Source organism: Salarias fasciatus, chromosome 23, assembly GCF_902148845.1.
Source record: "Salarias fasciatus chromosome 23, fSalaFa1.1, whole genome shotgun sequence".
NCBI classification, from domain to species: Eukaryota; Metazoa; Chordata; class Actinopteri; order Blenniiformes; family Blenniidae; genus Salarias; species Salarias fasciatus.
The window spans coordinates 21,726,421-21,745,558 of NC_043766.1; the positions used below are offsets into that span (position 1 = coordinate 21,726,421).

General features: G+C 40.9%; 1 protein-coding gene across 1 annotated transcript; it reads left to right on the forward strand.

Annotated features, from left to right (window-relative positions):
• On the forward strand, positions 1 to 16,712 carry map2k2a (mitogen-activated protein kinase kinase 2a). The gene is made up of 11 exons (XM_030083111.1): positions 1 to 650; positions 821 to 1,031; positions 6,672 to 6,818; positions 6,984 to 7,061; positions 7,698 to 7,749; positions 10,765 to 10,889; positions 11,469 to 11,682; positions 11,866 to 11,930; positions 12,019 to 12,080; positions 12,683 to 12,728; positions 12,835 to 16,712. The coding sequence occupies exons 1-11, from the start codon at positions 562 to 564 to the stop codon at positions 12,943 to 12,945; spliced, it is 1,200 nt and encodes a 399-aa protein (XP_029938971.1). The 5' UTR covers positions 1 to 561; the 3' UTR covers positions 12,946 to 16,712.
• The last annotated feature ends 2,426 nt before the right edge of the window (positions 16,713 to 19,138 follow it).

The following is a 19,138-nucleotide window of genomic DNA, read 5'->3' on the forward strand; positions in this document are numbered from 1 at the left end:
GCAGGCAGCTGCTGCTTCCTGTACTGAAGAGCCAGAGCCTTCTTTCAGCCCCACACCCTGAACCGACACACGGAGGCTTTCACCGAGCGGACTGTGAGGGAAGCCGGGCCTGTCACTGCCCCGCTGGAGGAGACGGTGTGGTACGGAGGAAGCAGCGGCGAGTGGCCGCACTTTGAGGCTCAGAGACAATTTTTCACAAAGCTGACGCTAGCTGCTGGTGGCTAGGTGGCTAATCGCTAGTAGCAGCAGGTAGACACGCCAGACACAGAGGGTTAATGGAAGGGTCTTTACTGCAAATCTCATAGATGTACCGGAGAAACGACTTGGCGCTGGCGGGTCACGTTGTTTTACCTGTTACACACTGTGTTGAATGAGCTGATTTGACATGCTACCCAAAGTGTAATAACTTTGCTAACGTTAGCTAGCCCAGAGACCTGCCACCAGGAGCTGATTTCAGACGTTTGTGGGGGGAAACAGAGAGGAACGGATTGAAGTAGTACCTGCCGAACCTGCCACAGATCAGTGCTTTCGGACAGAAAGTCGGATAGAGTAGTTGCAGAAATGCCTCCAAAAAGAAAGCCCGTTCCCCTCAACATTAAGCCCATTGGGGAGGGACAGGCCACTTCAAACACCATTGATGCTTCGTCTGAGTAAGTAACATCTTCACTTCAGATTAATGAACCTGTCACTGTCTGTTCACTGACACCGCATCACCTTAATCATGTGCGCTCCCATGTGAGAGCAGACATCAAATGACACCCAAATAAAACGTTTCATCTGTCGAACAGTCACTTTTGAACCATCTGTGCCTTCCCACCAGAGCCAACCTCGAGGCCTTACAAAAGAAACTGGGTGAGCTGGACCTGGACGAGCAGCAGAGGAAACGACTAGAAGCTTTCCTCACCCAGAAAGCTCAGGTCGGGGAGCTGAAGGAGGAGGATTTTGACCCCATATGTGAGCTGGGTGCCGGAAATGGTGGGGTGGTCAACAAAGTCAGCCACAAACCCTCGGGCTTGGTCATGGCTCGAAAGGTAACCATTAGCTTGTCTTGTTTTGGTTTTAGTGCGGATGAAACTGTTTTTTTTCCTCATCAATTAAAGAGTGTATAGTTTAGATCAGTGGTTTCCAACCTGGGATGCCTGAGTTCACTTGATTGCAGGGACCTGAGATATTGTCTCCTCTGAGGTGCAAAATTAGATTTGTTGAAGAAAACCATAATAACACACTTAACAGTGGAGCAGACCTGCAGTACCATGCATTGTTTTTATTTTGATTGCCCCTGTGCATATTTTGTGTTGCTTGTGGCAGTTTTACGCTGTGTGATTTTGGCTGGCTCAGACAAAGACATTTAAATCTGTGGTCCTGTGCAGTGAGAGGAGTTTGGGAACGAGCTGTGTCACAGTCCTGCGTCTAAAGGCTGCCTGAGATGTCAGAAACTTTGCTATGCCACACAGTGAGACTGCTGCTGGAAGCCATAGCTGTAATTATTCAGTAAATGACAGGCAAAGGGACACCAGCACGATTGTTATCAGAATCCCATGAAGCTTCACCACTGCTTCATTATCCTTGTGCTTCCATGCAGAGTTTCTTTATGTATGTATATGCTGCTAGAGCAATGGCAGCAGCGCAGTGCTGTTGGGTTTGCTTACTTCCTGAGGCCACCGGTCGTGCTTGTAGATGTTATACAAGATGCTGTTGCTGTTCCTGCTTATTGAAGTATGTTGCAACTGTTGTCCGTTCCAGTTAGGCGGAAGGAGCGGCATCGTGAGGTAAAAATTTTAAATCCTCAAATTTATAAATTTAGTCATGCGTTGTTAATTGATGCATTTTTTAAAACCATGCCAAATCTTAAAATTTTAAAAGTAGATAAACATTTTGACTGATGTAAATGTAATGAAGACAACATAAAATATAAAGCAATAGAACCAATCATGTAAATTATTGCCTTTCTATGTATATTAATACTTCAGAAAGCATTTTTTTTTTTCAGAATTGCAGCCCTGGCTTGCGTTTCTTGTTTGAACACAGATCGCCACAGATTTCTGAGAAATTTCTTGTAAGCTTGACTAAAACCATAATTTGTTGTGTAATGTACTATTTTAAAGAATATTGCTTGAGTTTATATTGCTTGAGTATTGAGTTTCAATACACGGGAGTTAGCAGCTGAACAGCTGCTGGTCAAACAGTTTTAGGCCCTGTTTATATGACAATGATCAACTGGTAGTGTCATCTTTTCATTTTAAAAAGGTTTAATGTTTAGACTGCGACATTTTTCCTGTACACACAGACATGCTGAAAATGCTGAATGTCACGTCACTAGTTGGTGTTGTACTTTTGGACTACAGCAACCCAATTAGTCGAGCAGAGAACAGTAACCTGCACAAATTCAAGCAACTTTGAAACTTTGTTTCTTCTTCTTATTGGTCTACTCCATATCGGGTGTATTTACATTTTATTGAACAAGCACTTTTAAATTCAAAAGTGAGCAACACATGAACACAAACACTCTGGACTCCTTTACTGTTGATCAACGTGCACGAAAACTATCGGCTGCAACCATAATTTGTCCGTGAGATAGCACTTGTCTTGTTTACATAGAGACAGAAACGTTGCATTCTGGAAGCAACTTTCAAAAAGTGTAGTTCTCAGTGAATGGAAATGGTATTGCCGAGTAAGTAAACAGCCAAAACGCAACTAAAATTTATTTCTGTGCGCGTCTCTGAGGGTAGGAGGCTTTTCCTTCTTGTTTTCTGTCATTGTGCTCAGATCTGTTAAACATATGGTCCGTGGGCCAAACCAAGGACACCAGAGGGTCCAGTTTGGCCTATGCATATACTTGGGAACATTGTTACATTTGTAGTTGCAGCAGGATTACAAAAAGAGCTTTCACTGTATTTTTGCACCAGGATGCAAAATTCAAAATTGGCAAGTTGTTGAAATAGTTTATATTTTGAAAATATTACATTTTTCATGCATGTATTCCTTTTATTTGCATTTAAACATTTGGTTTTATGGATGTTTGTGCATCATTGTGCTGTCATGTCAATGGTTAGGCCCAATCCAATTTCTCCCTGAACTGAAGTGACGGAGTTGACTTAAGCACACAAACATATATTTTTTTAATGCTACTTTAAAAGACCATTTTTCTGGAAAATCCACGTTTTTTCTGTTCTGCTGTTGGTTAATAAAAGTGCCTGTGTTGAAGTTTGTTAGCGACTTTGACCCTGCATTGTATTTTTTGTTAGGGTCATTTCAGCCATCCCTCTCCTGTACGTATGCACACACTGTTTAGCATCATATTGCTTCTCTGATTGGCATCCTGAATTGTAATGAATTGTAACCATAGCATTGTCACCAACTTTAAGCTGTTTATTAGTCTGACAAAAAAAATCTTCAATTTATTAATATCCTCACACTGATCTCTATGAATTTAAGAGTAGTTTTATCCACGATCTTGCTTTTGGTTGCTACTTGCTTCAGCTAAGTTCTGCATTGGACTTTTTTTCAAGGTAAGCAACAAACGGTACTGTTACGTTATGGTACAGACGGAGAGAAAAAATATTCAAACTCTTCAGATTAGACAAAAAATAGAAATCAATGCTATTCTGTCACACTTCTAGAAAGTAAGTTGGTGTTAAAAATTTTAATGTTTGTATATTACACATGCCGTAACATTAGCTTTCAATTACTGTTGTAGTTTTCCTGAATTGTACTGACCTAAATTGGTGAGGCAGCCGGAGACCTTGTGGCCAGTTTGCAGCTGGGTTGTTGCTCGTGATGCTGAGTAAGAAAGCTTTTCATTTTTATTTGGTTGACAGCGGTTCATGTATGACGGTGTACTATAGTTTCCTCCAGTTATGCGTCTGGGTCTGACTTTGGCTCAAACATGTCGGGCTGCTGTGTTGTTTTCAGTCCCACACCTATATTTTCCCCACTGAAACATGGTGACTGACATTGAACAGTGAAGGTTTTCTTGCACCACTACACTCACCGACAGAGGAGGGCGAGACAAGCTGTTCCTTATTTACATTCAACATAACCTGCAGTCCAACACGTCAGCCTAAGGAGGGTTTGATGTGACATGGTGAAATGTTGCTGTTGAGATTGATACTGGTTGGTGTTTTGGTACATTTTAATGCTAACATTCCACGGACTGCAGTGGCTATTGGAGAGGATTAAAAAAAGCACAACAGTTTGCCTTCAGTAGCGACAACATGCACTTCTCACAATAAGTTAGAGATGGTTGGCTGTTAGGTGAGATTTATGGAAAATGTAAAAAAAAATAAAGTTCACGCTCCACTGATAATATATCATTGAAGTAAAGCATTCAAATAAAAGCATGCCATGATGCTTTTCTCATCTCAGTCTCTTTATTGAAACAAAAGCCAACAGTCATGTTGGTTTACCTTAGCATAAAGAATACTAAGGTCTCAGTAACTTCCCGTGTGCCCTTGAGCATTGATTAGAGCTTGACTATGTCGTCTCATGCTGTTCTCAAGTGGACTTATATGCCTGCTGAGGCACAGCGTCCCTCTCTCCTTGTATTGTGGCCCTCAGGTCCTTGAGGTTGCGGGGCACAGAGTGAGAGCGTCTCCACAGTGACTCGGCTGATTCCAGAGGTTTTCTCCGGGATTCAGGTCTGGAGAAACTGCAGGCTTCTTCATGTGAGGCGCTTCGGTCTCCAGCAGCCGTGTCTTTAATGATGTGACCTGGATGAGCTGCAGTGTCGTCCATGAAGATGAAATTAGGCCTGTGTTCATGCAGGGGGCCCTGACTGGATGCAGGGGGGCCTCGACACTGTTCCATTCAGTTCTGTGTTACGAGACAGCCCCGCCCAAACCGTAACACCATCTGATGCTTCGCGCTCTCCTTCATGTCTGCTGCACTGTTGGCGCCCGACGTTGATCAGAGAACAGCACCGAGGCCCACTGGTCCCTCGCACAGCGTCGGTGTTCCCTGGACCATCGAGTCCATGACGTCTGGTCAGGCACCCTTGTAGGTCGTCCCGCTGACCACGCTGATGGAAACGGTTTCCAGTGGCCTGATGGGAGTTTCTGAAATATGCCTGGAGTTGAGTGTAATTCATCGTCTGGGTCTGCAGGACTCTGTTCACAAGGAAACGGGTTTCAGTGCGATGTGGCCAGAGACCCTTCCAGTGTCTGTTTCTCTGTTCAGCCTGCTGACGACTCTCGGCTCAGCGGCCTCTCTCTGTCTGAGAACATCCTGTTTTCTCAGTGTTGGACTCATGATGTCAAAATGTGAACAGCTTGAAGAGGAGGACGGTTTTAATACCAGTTCATACTGATACCAGTCGATTCATGGATCAAACACCTGTTGTGAGTTTTTGCTGTGAAGCTTCTTGTTGGAGAACAGCGAGTTGTGGATAAAGTACTGAAACACTGAACTGTTGGACCTGAACGTTCAGGAGAGTCGAGAAGGTCACATTGAGGTCACCTGGAAAGGTTGTAGGGCATTTCATCCTGAAGTTTCACCCGAAAGATCAATATCTCTCACTTTCAATGAGTAATGTGTGTGTGTGTGTGGGGGGGGGGGTAAAAGTAGAATTATTGTAAGTAGAGGCTTTGCTGAAATGAAAAATCTGCAAAAATGCTTTCTGCTGCATGACTTCAAGTTCTGTTTTTTTTAACACAGCCATGCATCCATCTCTTTTCATTTTTGTTTTTTTTTTGTTTTTTTTGTTTGTTTTTTATTCTTGTGCCTGAAATACACTGACAGATTTACAGACTAAACAAAGACAAAGTTAGCAAACTTGTTTTGACACTGGAGTGAGAAGAGTACAAATGTTTATGGTGAAATGTGGTAAAGTATGAAATTACTACCCGAAGAACAGACACCTGAAAACTTGAAAGTGAAGTACAGTAATAAAGAAAACGTACTATTTTTTCCACCTCCACTAATCTAAACTCACCGGTACTCACTACAAGTACAGGAAAAGGTGTAAATAGGAACTTTGAGGACGGTCATTTATTTTCCCACCAGCACTTTGACAATAAGAGGTTTCGCTATGCCATAATTTTGTTTTGAGTACAGCTTGGAGCCTTACATTGCTTTGATCCCCACTGGAAAATGTGAATAGCTATTGAATTCACTGCATTTATCGTCTAAAGCTGGACAGTAATGTAATGTAATTCATCGTAAAATACGAAGAAGAAAAAAATCAGTGAAATGCCAACAAAAATGTCAAGTATTTCACCTGTAATTTGATTATTAGAAAGTGTTGAAAAGCTTTTTTTTTTACACTGTTCATTTTGTTATAAACTTTAATACTGTCACATATGTGCAATAATTTGCCATTAGGAAGCTTTGCTTAGTGTTTTCCTTGTTTTTCACTGAACAGTTCTCTCCGTGGTTATTGTTAGGACTCTGTACAGACGCTGCTGTTGTAGCTCTCACAAGCTGAAGCTTGTATGCTGTGAATTCTTTGAGTGTGTGCTGACCTGCCGGTTGATTTGGTACTCACGGTTTGGCAGATTATGGGAAGCCGTCTTGAAATGTGGGTGCTTGCCTTTGCGTGTGCAGATCGACCCGTGCGCTCAGACATTCCCAGCATTATGCTGAGGGACGCCGGGCCATCCCATATTGAATTTGTACCTTGATATATTGTAGTGTCAGTTAATGATATAAATGCATCTCACTTCTTGCTTCCTCAGTTGATCCACCTGGAAATTAAACCTGCCATCAGAAACCAGATTATCAGGGAACTGCAAGTGCTGCACGAATGCAACTCACCCTACATTGTGGGTTTCTACGGGGCATTTTACAGCGATGGCGAGATCAGCATCTGTATGGAGCATATGGTGAGAGACTGCCGACACGATCCGCATCCCAGGAACACAGAATTGATGTACTTTCAAATAAGTAAATTGTCTTTGATTGATAACAAAAAGTGCTTCAATTAAAAGCTTAGAAGATGCAGGTGTATGTCTATGCCAGCGTTAATATGAGCAATCTTGTTTCTTCAGGACGGCGGATCCTTGGACCAGGTTCTCAGGGAAGCTCGAAGAATCCCAGAAGAAATCTTGGGGAAAGTTAGCATAGCTGTATGTAGATTACTTATGCTTCCTTTGGCACAGTCATTCCTGTTTTCCTTTTCTTTTCTTTCGAGATATTTTCTTTCTCCAAACAGAACCACAGACATGAAGATATGCATGTCCTTTGCACAAATTGCTCTTCATGGGTTTTTCTCGCTCTCTCTCTCTCGCTCGCTCTCCCTCCCTCATCCCCCCTCTCTCTGCCCCTCTGCATGTGTGTGTGTGTCCTACAAGTTGTGTCCTGTTCTGTCTTCTATCAGAAACAGCACACTTTTTCTACACAACTCAGACCCCTGCATCAGTGTCATGGTAAAATTGATGTGTGTAAATGGACATCACAAAAACTTTAAACTTTGAGAAGTTGCCTTTTTACATGGTTTAATAAAGACTGTGCAACTTCCACCTATTTCTGATTCATTAAACATTAACTGATATATTTCATGCCTTTTTGGTTCAAAATTGTAGCTTAAAAGTGAGGAAATAAAAAATAAGTAAATATTTATGTCAGATATTTTTTATCAGAGGTCATAAATATCACTTTTAGAAAATTTATGATGCTCAAAGTTTTTTTTTCCCCCTGTGTTAATTTAATTTTGAAATGCAACTTTGTTGAATTGTTTTGAAAAATTTGCCTCATGTGTGCAGGTGTTGCGAGGACTAGCCTATCTGCGGGAGAAGCACCAAATCATGCACAGAGGTAACTACATTCTCCTCTCTTGCTTGACTATTTGCTTGATTGCTGTCAATCTCTTCCCCAGTTATGCAGTTTCATGGTTTGGTATGCATGGTCTTGGTTTGGAGTTCGCTACGTTGGTAAATCACAGCAGCGAGGTCGGCTGTGCCATTCCTACTGCACCTCAGCTATTGGACACAGTGAGGAAGGCATTTCAGAGTAGGGCTGAGCAGTTAATCAGATTCAAAGTCAAATCACAATGTGACACATTCACTATGCAAATATAGAAACAGCTTTTATCTTTTGAGTGATTAAATATTTTAACCATTTTATTGAGTGCTTTTTTTTTTGTAATTGCTAACCATTCGTCCGCCATAGCCCAAGCCACATGTGTGTCTGCCCACATTCTGTAGAGCTCTGTGAGTAATAAAGGCATCTGCAGGCCGTGTAGTGGAGTTGTTGATGAAACAACAGCATCCGCCTGCTTACCAGGACACCGACCGTGTTTACGTCAATGAAATGGAGTTTTTGCAAACTGGAGTGAGAGCAAAACTAAACTGTGGGCCGCATAAAAGCAATAGACTGCAGATCAAATGCTCCACATGCTGCAGGTTTGAGCTGAGAAGACTCCCATGAGCAATGCAGATGACTTTATACATGCACAGCTCACTTCAACACAAAATAATATTGATGTATTGATTGATGTGTCATTTTCAGGCTTTAATTGCTCAGAACAATCAAGCCATTTAAAAGAAACAATATTTCTGATCTGTAATCTGACCGTGACACTCATGTCCAACAGTCATGGAAACATTTGTTAAATCTGAGGTTTTTGACATTTTTCCGTCGGATCCACTTGAAATTGCTCACAGTACCTCTACCAGCTTCATTTCAGTCCCTCGCACTCGTTCATTCAGATTTGAACATTTTTCATGTTGTTTCCCTCTATATATGCTGCATCACTGTCTTCAGAGCTTGACCACATTCGCCACAAAGCAAGCCATTGTTTGATAATGCCATGAGTTCCCAATCATACAGATTTGCTGCATGAAGCATAAAGGGCTTTGTTAGAATCATTATCTCTGCATTCAGACAAAGTCGCACCACAGCAAGGCGAAGGCAGATGCATTTTTCACAGTACGGTCGAGAGGAATCGCAAATGTGTTGTTGTGAAAAGCACTGGCAACGGGATCGGTCTGTCATGTGTATAGGACAGGACAGTAAAGTTTGACAGCGCTACAGGGTCGGTGGTACTCCAGGACAGAGTAGTGTGTGAGCTCAGGTGGTAATTACACCCCCTCAGATGTGATTACAGGGCAGCCGCGCCCTGCTGACCCCTCCTTCCACGTTACACTACATCATTCTCCCACTCTTGGATGCCATCTTTTTCTCAGTCACTCGTCACATGTCCTTGGTCCATAGGAGGGGGACAGACACCGCAAAGGACATATTGCAGTGCTGAGTTTCGCTCCATGCTTTTTCAGGATGTTTTTTGGCGATGAATTGAATGTGGAGGACAGATTCTGTTTGTAGTCATGGCTCAGCTAGGACGATGTAGATGCTATCTGCACGACTTGTATCCCTCTCTGGAGAGACATGAACACTGTTGGCCTTGTCAAAATATTTGCCTCAAAATAATTCTATATTGAAATTAAGATTTTCATTACACGTCTTTTGCACACACTTTATTGAATCTCATACACGCACCTCATCTATGGTACTGTGCAAAAACCTCAAGATGTTCAGAATGATTCTTGGACTTGGAATACGACACCGACCAAACACCGTCATGAACCCTAATTCTCTCAGTAATCATGTTAATTTGTTAAAGCAGCTATATAGCTTGCATTAGATGAGTACCAGAGGTGCAGCTCACAATGTGCTGGAGCAGTGCATTGGAGCCTTTTTTATCTCACACACAAGACAAATACGAACAGATCTGTCGATTATAACTAACTTTAGTACATCGGAGCGTTCCCATGACTGACCCCTGCTGCTCTGATTTTAGGTCTCTCCTGGTTTTCACAATCTTTGTTTTATTGGAGCATGCAAGACTGTACGCCGAGTTATTTCCTTCCTCCCCATTCTTATAAAAAAACATCTTTGGGTTCCAAATTATAACTGTAACCATTATTAAAGAAAGAAAAGTATAGAGAGGTGATGCTCTGTCACTGCAGTAACACTGAACAAATACATGCAAGTCTTTAACTGTTAAGCGATGTTGCCTCCAAAAGTAGGTAAGGGAAACTATGTGTCCATCCATTCTGGTGCAGGACAATAATCCCCAGCAGCCACAGCCAGGATCAAAATAAACAAGAGATGATCTTAACCACATACGCTTAGTTGGACGTTTTCAATCATAAACAGTGACAACTCATGCATGTCAGTATATTACAACTTTCCTTAATTCAATGCATATTTTGTATTTTTCAGCTTGTTTTGTTTTTACAAGGTTGACGTTTGTTTTTTATTAAACAGGAGTGCTACATAAAAGAATTTCCTACCGCAAAGCACTCAAACTAGCGGATATCGGGAATGTTTCTGTTATTGTTGTGTATTTTTGTATTGTTAATATAGATGGAGCCATGTTGTTCAATTTTATCCACTATTCATGAAATATGTCACCCTTTAACCTTAGAAGGACCAGTCTCTCCCTCAGATAAATCTCATGGGCAATTTTCGGCTGTTCTTGTTTCAGAGCATTTGCATTAAGCCAGGTTCTACATACTTGGTGCTAAAAGACAGATTTGGAGCTAGTCTGCTTCTTCCATCATGATTACATCCTGAGATTTTACAATATGCACCACAGAGAAGTTGTTTGGAATTTCATGTCAACCAATAACTTTTAATATTTATTACATTTTTTGACAAATGTCTGTTTGCTGCTTCTTCAGATATCGTTTTCTGTTGTTGCAGCAGTTGGTTGTGAAATTTGCAGCAGCGTGTTTACTCAGTTTGAAAGTCAGACGGAGTGCAGAGTGACAAGTTTGCCTGACAAAATAACGTACGTTTCGTATCCGTGTCACTTCGGCCTTATAGATGTCAAACCCTCCAACATCCTGGTCAATTCTCGCGGGGAGATCAAGCTGTGTGACTTCGGTGTTAGTGGCCAGCTCATAGATTCCATGGCCAACTCCTTTGTTGGAACACGCTCTTACATGTCGGTGAGTCAGCTCTGCACGCCCGCGCCCCCACCCCTTTCCCTCTGGCCCTATCCCCACTTTCCTTCTCTACTTTTCTCTCGTGGCTGTTGTTCACCGGTCCCGCCCTCCCCCTTCTCTTCCTCTGGCCCTCCCTCACTCCTCTGCCAAGAGCCCGAGAGCTGTGCCCAGGACCGAACTGTGCTCGCTCTTTTCGTCCTTCTTTCCTGACGCTCCTAGACACCTGGTGGGCGCAGAGCTAAAAGCTACTTCTCTGTCCTATCATATTCACATCCTTTGCCTACGAAGTGCCACTGGAGCAAAGATATACACACACACACACACACACACACACGCACACACACCTGTCCTTGCTCATCCTTTGAACTACTACAGTCCAAAGCTGCTCCTCTCTCCCTGCCAAACCCACCCATCCTCTGTCCTTTTGCCCTAACCACTCCCACCTCTCCTTGCCACAACACCGCCCCTCTTTTCCTCTACTTCCTCTGCTTTCTCTGCCCAGCCCTGTGCTGGACCCTCGGCCCTGCCTGGTGTCTTGGCTCTACCTGCTCCCTGTGACGTAGTTTGTGTGTTTCTCAACAGCCGGAGAGACTGCAGGGCACTCACTACTCTGTGCAGTCTGACGTGTGGAGTATGGGTCTGTCCCTGGTGGAGCTGGCGATTGGCCGCTACCCCATCCCCCCACCAGACACCAAAGAGCTGGAAGCGATCTTCGGACGGGGCATAATGGACGGGGGAGAGGGAGAACCTCACACCAATATGCAGAGGCCAAGACCACCTGGCAGGCCCATGAGCGGTACAAAAAGCAAAAAATATTTACAAACGTCTCTTTAGAATAACACCAAGTCTGCAGTGAAACTTTTACATTTGTACTTTTTGGATGAAACTTTTCTGGTATATTTGGAGATTTAAAAACTCACTGACCGCCTGATATTAATTCTTACGTGTACTCAAAAAGCAATTTTTTTTTTTTCCACAGGACATGGGATGGACAGTCGACCTGCTATGGCCATCTTCGAGCTTTTGGACTACATTGTGAATGAGGTATAAAAAAGAACTGTTTGAAACAGAACCCACAATGGCCCTTTTAATTTGTTTTAATTTTCATCTTCAATTCTCCTGTCCCCTTCAGCCACCCCCTAAACTGCCTCATGGTGTCTTCACCAGTGACTTTCAAGACTTTGTGACAAAAAGGTGAGGATTGAAAATCTTGTTGCCAAAAGGAATAAAAAAGTGCTTTCGTTTTCTATAAGGAATTGTGAGTTTGCTGAGTTAGCTCATGGATGCAGCAAAAGCCTCGTCGCGTTGTGTCATTCTGGTGTGTCGAGACATGAATGTAGCAGCTGATTTGCACACCATTCCCATTTGTGTTTGCAACATCCACCTGAAGGATCCACATTACTCATTCAAAAATAAACAACAAAACATAGATTGTAATAAAAGTTTTGGATTTGTCTGAAGTTAAAATAGGCTGCACTCACCTCTCTAAAGTGTAAAAATGTGACTAGTGACAACTTGAAACTTTCATTGCCATTTATGAGATGGTACTTCGACATATTCATCCAAACTGCATAAAGACTGATTTCCATAAGGCCTGAAGACAAAATCCAGTGTGGGCCTGTCTGAAACTGAGATGTGAAGGTGAACTCAGAGCAGTTGGAAAACATCTGCTGCACATACATTGTGCCGTAAATTGAATGGCAGAAATCCAAAGAAGGTAACAGTGAGCGAATGGGGATACTAATAAGAAAAGCAGAGGTGTTTCATTAACCTTTTTTTTATTATCGTGTCTGCAGTTTGATTAAAAACCCAGCTGAGAGGGCCGATCTGAAGATGCTTATGGTGAGTACCTGAAAGTACATTTTACTTTGTCAATTTGATCCCTGTGTTGCATTTTCTTTGCTGTTTAAAATGCTTGCAAAAGCAGTAACCTTTTGGTTCCCTTCAGAGTCACACATTCATCAAGCGATCAGAAGTGGAGGAAGTGGACTTTGCCGGCTGGTTGTGCAAAACGATGGGCCTCAACCAACCCAGTACTCCCACTCGTGGCACAGAGTGATCGACGCTCCACGCCCCACCCATGCTGCCGTTGATACATTTCTGGGTCTCTTTCTGCACACACACACACACACACACACGCACCGTACATGCATGTACGCAAGACATCACACTTACTGGCACCTTCTTTCATCTTGCTCTTGGTTAAAACAGTTTTGCTTCCCCCTTCCAGCCCCCTATGTATTTCTTCACCAGCAGCAGAGCCCATTGAGTCATTGTACTGTAATACCACAGCTTCACCATGTCAGTGTCAAGAGCTCAGTTTTCCACACTGCTACAGGGGATATAAAGCACTGAAGGGCTGCCTGTGTGTCAGCTGAATTTGCATTGACAAACTTCTTTTGTATTGTTGAACATTCTGTATTAATATTTTCTATGGCAACAGTTGTGGGACTGTATTTTGATAATTAACCTGCTGCATAGTTTTGTTGGGGAGAAAATAACAGGGAATCCAAATATTATCTACTCACAAGCTCTGAATGTGTTTGTTTGAAGGTAAATGCAATTAGTTTGATTTAAAATCATGTTTGCAGTTACCTTCAATATAACAATCAAAATTTTGGAATAGAGTGCAGAACAGATGAAAGAGTAAAAAGTCATTTGATTTTTTTTTTTTTTTTTTTGAGTGGGGGGAGCAGAGCGATCTCAAGATCACCTTGTGAACAGTGTCACAAACCAAAGAGGGTACTCACGACTACTACAGTTTTTGATTGGTTGCTCATCTTTTTTTTACTGATATAACATCCATGGATAGTACTTTGAATGTTTTTGAGTTTTCCCTAAGTGATTTACACCAGGAGTTTTCAAAGTATGGAAGAGTGAGCCCCCCCCCCCCCCCCCCCCCCCCCGAGGGAGCACAATGCCTGCCGCACCCCCCCCACGCACACATGCGCACACTTATCACCGTGTACTCCATTTTTTTTCTCCATTCTTTTATACTTGGTGTCACTGGATGAATCTGTTTATTTTGAGGATTTAAACAATGGTATAACAGCCCTCCAGTCCATGTAGCCTGTGTAGTTGCCGTGGCAGTTCGCTGAAATCCCTGTTAGGTCTATAAAATTCGCGGTATGATCTGTGGCAACTGCCACTCCGTGTTGCCACTGCCACAATTTGCACCGCCGCAAATTTTTCATACCGCACCTCCCCTGAATTGCTCTGGCGCCCCCCAGGGGAGGTGCACCTCCCACTTTGAAAACTGCCGATCTACACAGTGATTGTGTTCACATTGTTTTGTCTGTGTCAAAGGAACTAAACTGATGAAGCCACTTGGATGATGGGTCAAGACATACAGTTGTGTTCAAATTACTGGGGATAAATAAATGGGATTAAGGTCTGTGGATTGGCTTGGCCGCTTCATAGCTTCAGTATCTTTCGCCCTGGAATCAAGATGCTGCTCACTTTTTGTTGTGTTTGGAAACACTCACTTTAAGGGCATTTCCTTAGGCAACATGATCTCTTCCAGTATTTTGATATGTGCAAACCAATCCATCGTCCCTGCTGCATGATAAATAAGATGGACACTATAGCAAGAGAAACATCACAGGCTTCTTTTCTTTCCTTTCCTTTTTTTTGAAACAGTTGCACTTTGCAGAGGCTTATTGTTGATAGATTAGCTCCACCCAGCCGTCTTCTGTCACAGTACTCAGTCTTTGATGGCTCTATAGCTGATCATTGGCTGAGTCTGTCCGTTCTGGCTAATCTTTGATCCATGTGACTGTTGGTTAGGTTTGTGCCGATGTCAGATATTCATACTTCAGTTATGGCAGATTGCCAATATTGCTATAAAAACAGTTTATAATTGTAAATCAGAAATCAAAATACCTTGACAAGGTTCTGTAACATAAATCATTTTCAACTCACATCTGTGAAATAGGCTGAAACTGTAATCTCACTAAAATCTTAGAACAGATGCTGCAGTCAGTGTACATTTTCCCAAAGTTAAATTGTGATATTAAAGTAAATGTCCAAACACTGAAACAATATTTTGAGAACACAACCGTAAAAAAACACTTGTATACAAGTTTGTTTTTTGTCGTTTTTTTGTTTTTTGCAAAGTACAAACCAACACAAGTCTTGTAATCTCGCGTCATGAAGTACCTCAATCAGAAATATCAGAACAATGACTGAAATGTAACTTGTTTTTGCACATTTCCCAACTTAAATCAACTTTAAACCACACACAAAACCATGACTAGAAGAAAATAGATATTGACTGGGGAAATTGGACCTATACCAGTATTTGAAAGAAAAAAAAAAAGACTGATCTCAAAGCTGATGTATCATGCATTCCTATTGGTGCTCTTTTTTTCCCCCCATCGCTCTGGCTTTGCTTTCCATTTTAAAGCACTGGAGCTTATTTTACTCAAGCAGCCTATCATTTTCTTCACTTCTCAGTCTGTTTTCCCCTCTGCAATCAATGTTGAAATCAAAGCCTGCTGTTCTTGTGAACAATCTCTGGAACGAAGCATATTTCTGAGATCTTCAGAGAGGGATACTTGGACTACATGTGCTGGCTTCATCTTTAAATAAGGGCCACCAGATTGAAAGCTGTTTTTTTTTTTTTTTCTCCACAGAATGAGTGGCCCTCTAACCGAAAACCACATTGCTGTTAGAATGAACATGCCCCTTGAAATGTATTAATTACAGAGTCAGGAGAATGCATATCATGAATGTTGGGTTTGTTGCTTTTCAATTACTTTAATACATCCACTCGTGAATTATTTGCTATGTAGTAATATAATTTCTATCAAAACCATCGATGGCGATTATCTTGTTGGACTGCAATTATTTTGAACACAACTGTATGAGCAGGTCCAGTTGACCTTTATTCAATTGTTTTGAGATGCCTCCTGCCTAGACGGTTGAGAATATGCATAGACGTTGTTTTGTCTACATTTCAGTTCACATCCCACACTGTATGTCTCACATGGGAAGAGACTATATGCTGTGGAGGCCTGATATATACCAGAATGTCTCTATTGACCATGAGAAAATGATCAAAATGTATTCATGGGATGATATAGCATGATTTATTATCTTTCTAATGTTTGTGGGTTTCTTCTTTTTTTTGTTTTGTTTTGTTTTGTTTCTGAAGATCATAATAGAGACAATTAGCTGGTATTTTTTATCATAAGCCTGAATCTCTGCAATGTTATAAAAATTTCAATCACTATCTAATTTGATTTAATTTTTTTCTTTATTTGTTGTTGGTCTGTATTTTCCTTGACGTGTGTTTGGTTATAATTTCACCCTACTGCTACATGTGGTGCTCTAAGCTTTCTGTTGGGACACAACCAACCTAGAGTCTTGCTTTGGGAAAAGAAGTGGGTTAAAATATTTCAAATACTTTTTCTTGTGTTATAACCCAGTGATTTTCCTAAAAGTACAAATCGGGTTCAAGCAGAACTTCGGACCTCTTGAGCTGTACAAACAGAAGATTTTAACCCAGGTCAGTGTTGGTCACATGGTGGTGGTGGTGGTGTAAATTGCTAGCCTGCCGTCTTGCTAGAGCTCTTGTATTTTCTCTGCTTATGGCTGCCCTTTCTTATTTCCCCAATATGTGCATTCTTTGAGAGCAAAATGAATGCATTGTCACTTGTATGTGTACAAAGCTATAAATTACAGGAGTACTATTTTGCAGTCTTAATTTACAAATTTTTGATTTATGTAAATGACAAGAAGAGTCATGTTATAATATAAAATTTTGTGTTCGATATGGTTTTGATGTATAAAGAAAGATAAAAATAAAACTTATTTGTGAATGTACTTCAAGTTGTGTATTTTGTCATTGCAGGTATAACAATCTTCATCTCATATCTAATTGCTACTCAACATACTCTTGATGGGGGTAAAAGCATACATTTAAGAGGGATTGTACAAGGTAATTGAGATGAAATTAGACATGTTTGTGAATCACTGAGGTTATCCATGGAGATGGGATGTCACCAAATGTTTTCATTGGGAATTTGTATAATATGACAACACTAGTTTGGACATTTACTTTCAGCAATGCATGATTATTTTCTTGTATGCTTCAGATTTGGTCAGTACAGTAAACAATCTCTTTGCTTCAGTACCATGAATTTTTAAAAGCGAAGGTGCAAATCGTACTGAAAGTGTGATCCAGTGCAACTATTGTGCTCTTTCAAAACATGCTCCAGTCACAAGCCATTCAAAGTGTTAGTTACACACTGACTACACTGTCAAAAGCAGCTTTTATGATTTGATGTATGTGGATAAACTTTGTGCAAATAATATTGACTTACATTGTCACATTTAAAGATAAAAACTACAACTCTTCTACTCTCACTGTGATAGAGGGATTTATTTTCAAATAAGCAGTACATCATTATACATTCTTTACTGTGGTTGTTAAGCAAAAAAAAAAAAAAAAAAAAAACACAACAAAGTAAAAGAATGGTCTATATTGATTCAATTCCATTCCCTCCTACAAAAAAGTCAGTAATGTTTGTTTTAATGGCTTCATTAATATTTTTATCCTAAACATTTATTCATTTTTTTCTGAATTTTTTCTCAGAAAGTGGGAAACGCCTTGAGCCACATTTTGAAGACCTGTGGCATATGACAATTTGTTTAATAAAATCACATGAAAATGATTATAAAAAAAATTCTATATTTTTTTACTTTTTGTCTGTTTGCTACGGATGCTGCTGCAACACCAGAATTTCCCAGTTTGGGATTAATAAAGTAACTCTACTCTGTACTCTAAATGATGAATTTTTCTGTTATTTTTAAATGCTGTTCACCTCTGACAGGTTAACTGTATCACTCTCTCTGTCTCTCTCTCTCTCTCATATATGTCTTTTTCTTCTTAAACACTTTGCACCTTTTGTTCCGTTTCGCCATTGCATCATCGCGTATTGAACGTGCAGGTATTTCCTGCGTTCTGATTGGCTGACAGTTAAAGCGGACTTACATCATTCAGAGTTCAAGTCAGGTAGCCCACGAAGACCGTATTTAACACCTTATTGTCCTTAACAAGGTGAGTAATATGAGAAATTGTGAGCTGAATATGTACAATTCTCTGAAACAGAAATCAGTTTTCTGACAACACGTGCGACTGTTTAGCTTGATGCTAAAACTGACCAACTAACCTTTACTAGTTACTTTTAGGTTGTAGTCTCTCTCAGTTATTCGGTGTTAAATGGTCTCGTGTTGCTCTAGTGCCGACAAACTCGTTACTGTTGAGAAATATGAAAACATTTAAAGCCTGCTTTCTAGAGAAACTTCTCATGAATCCTGAACTCGCTCTGTATTCTCTACAGACACATGAAATATGTATGATTGTAAAAAATAAATGCAGCTAACAAGTTACTCCTGACAACCAGGTGTTTCTATTTGCAGACTTTTTTTTTTCAAATGATTAGTTATTTTTTGTTAATATGAAGTTTGTTATTACTCTTACGTTTTTAATGTCAAGCAATCTGCAAGTACACTGGTTAAAGTTATGACTTGGAGAAATGTGTCTCTTGTTTTAGCACAACCAACCAAACACCTTCTGTGTATTCAAAATGGGCAGTAAAGTAATCAGCAGGTTATCTGTGTGACCTCTTGAACTTTCTTCCATACATTTCTGACTGGCTGCTCATCAGAGGATCGATCCTGTCTTCAGAAATAAAGGTGGATGTAAAAAATTATGAATGATAACACAAGAAAACAGCATTCCCTTCAGCAAACATTTTATTAGGTGCAGCACAGAAGTTGAAAGAGGAAAAAAAATGGGAGTAAGTGTGTGTGCATGAATTAGTATGAGCTTGCAGCCTTACAGTTCTGTAAAAATGTAAGCCTTCAGTGGCAGACACATTTTCACACTTTTTCCTAAATACACCACTCATTTATATAAGCATCTCATGGTCATGGTATGATGGTATGATGTTTGTTGGCTGTTTTTTTTTTTTTTTTTCAAAAGAAAAATCATTCAGACAGTAATGACAACTGCAGATCTGATGTGGGATGGCTGGCATTGGAGAAGACCAGTTTATATTGGACCGAGAGGCGACATGGCTATAAAAACGTCTGACATCAGCTCAGACTGCTCCCGACTGAGAACTACTCACTTTAACTGAGGGTAATTATTGCAACATTGAATAGAAGGCAACTTGTGTAAATGTCATGTACTCACACTCACACACACACACACACACACACACACACACACACACACATATTCT

What these genes read in the sequence shown, in the direction of transcription:
- map2k2a (XM_030083111.1), top strand. Translation starts at nt 562, where the DNA reads ATGCCTCCAAAAAGAAAGCCCGTTCCCCTCAACATTAAGCCCATTGGG. An exon ending in GCTTGGTCATGGCTCGAAAG is followed by an intron (nt 1,032 to 6,671) that starts GTAACCATTAGC and finishes TTGCTTCCTCAG; the next exon opens with TTGATCCACCTGGAAATTAA. An exon ending in TGGGGAAAGTTAGCATAGCT is followed by an intron (nt 7,062 to 7,697) that starts GTATGTAGATTA and finishes TCATGTGTGCAG; the next exon opens with GTGTTGCGAGGACTAGCCTA.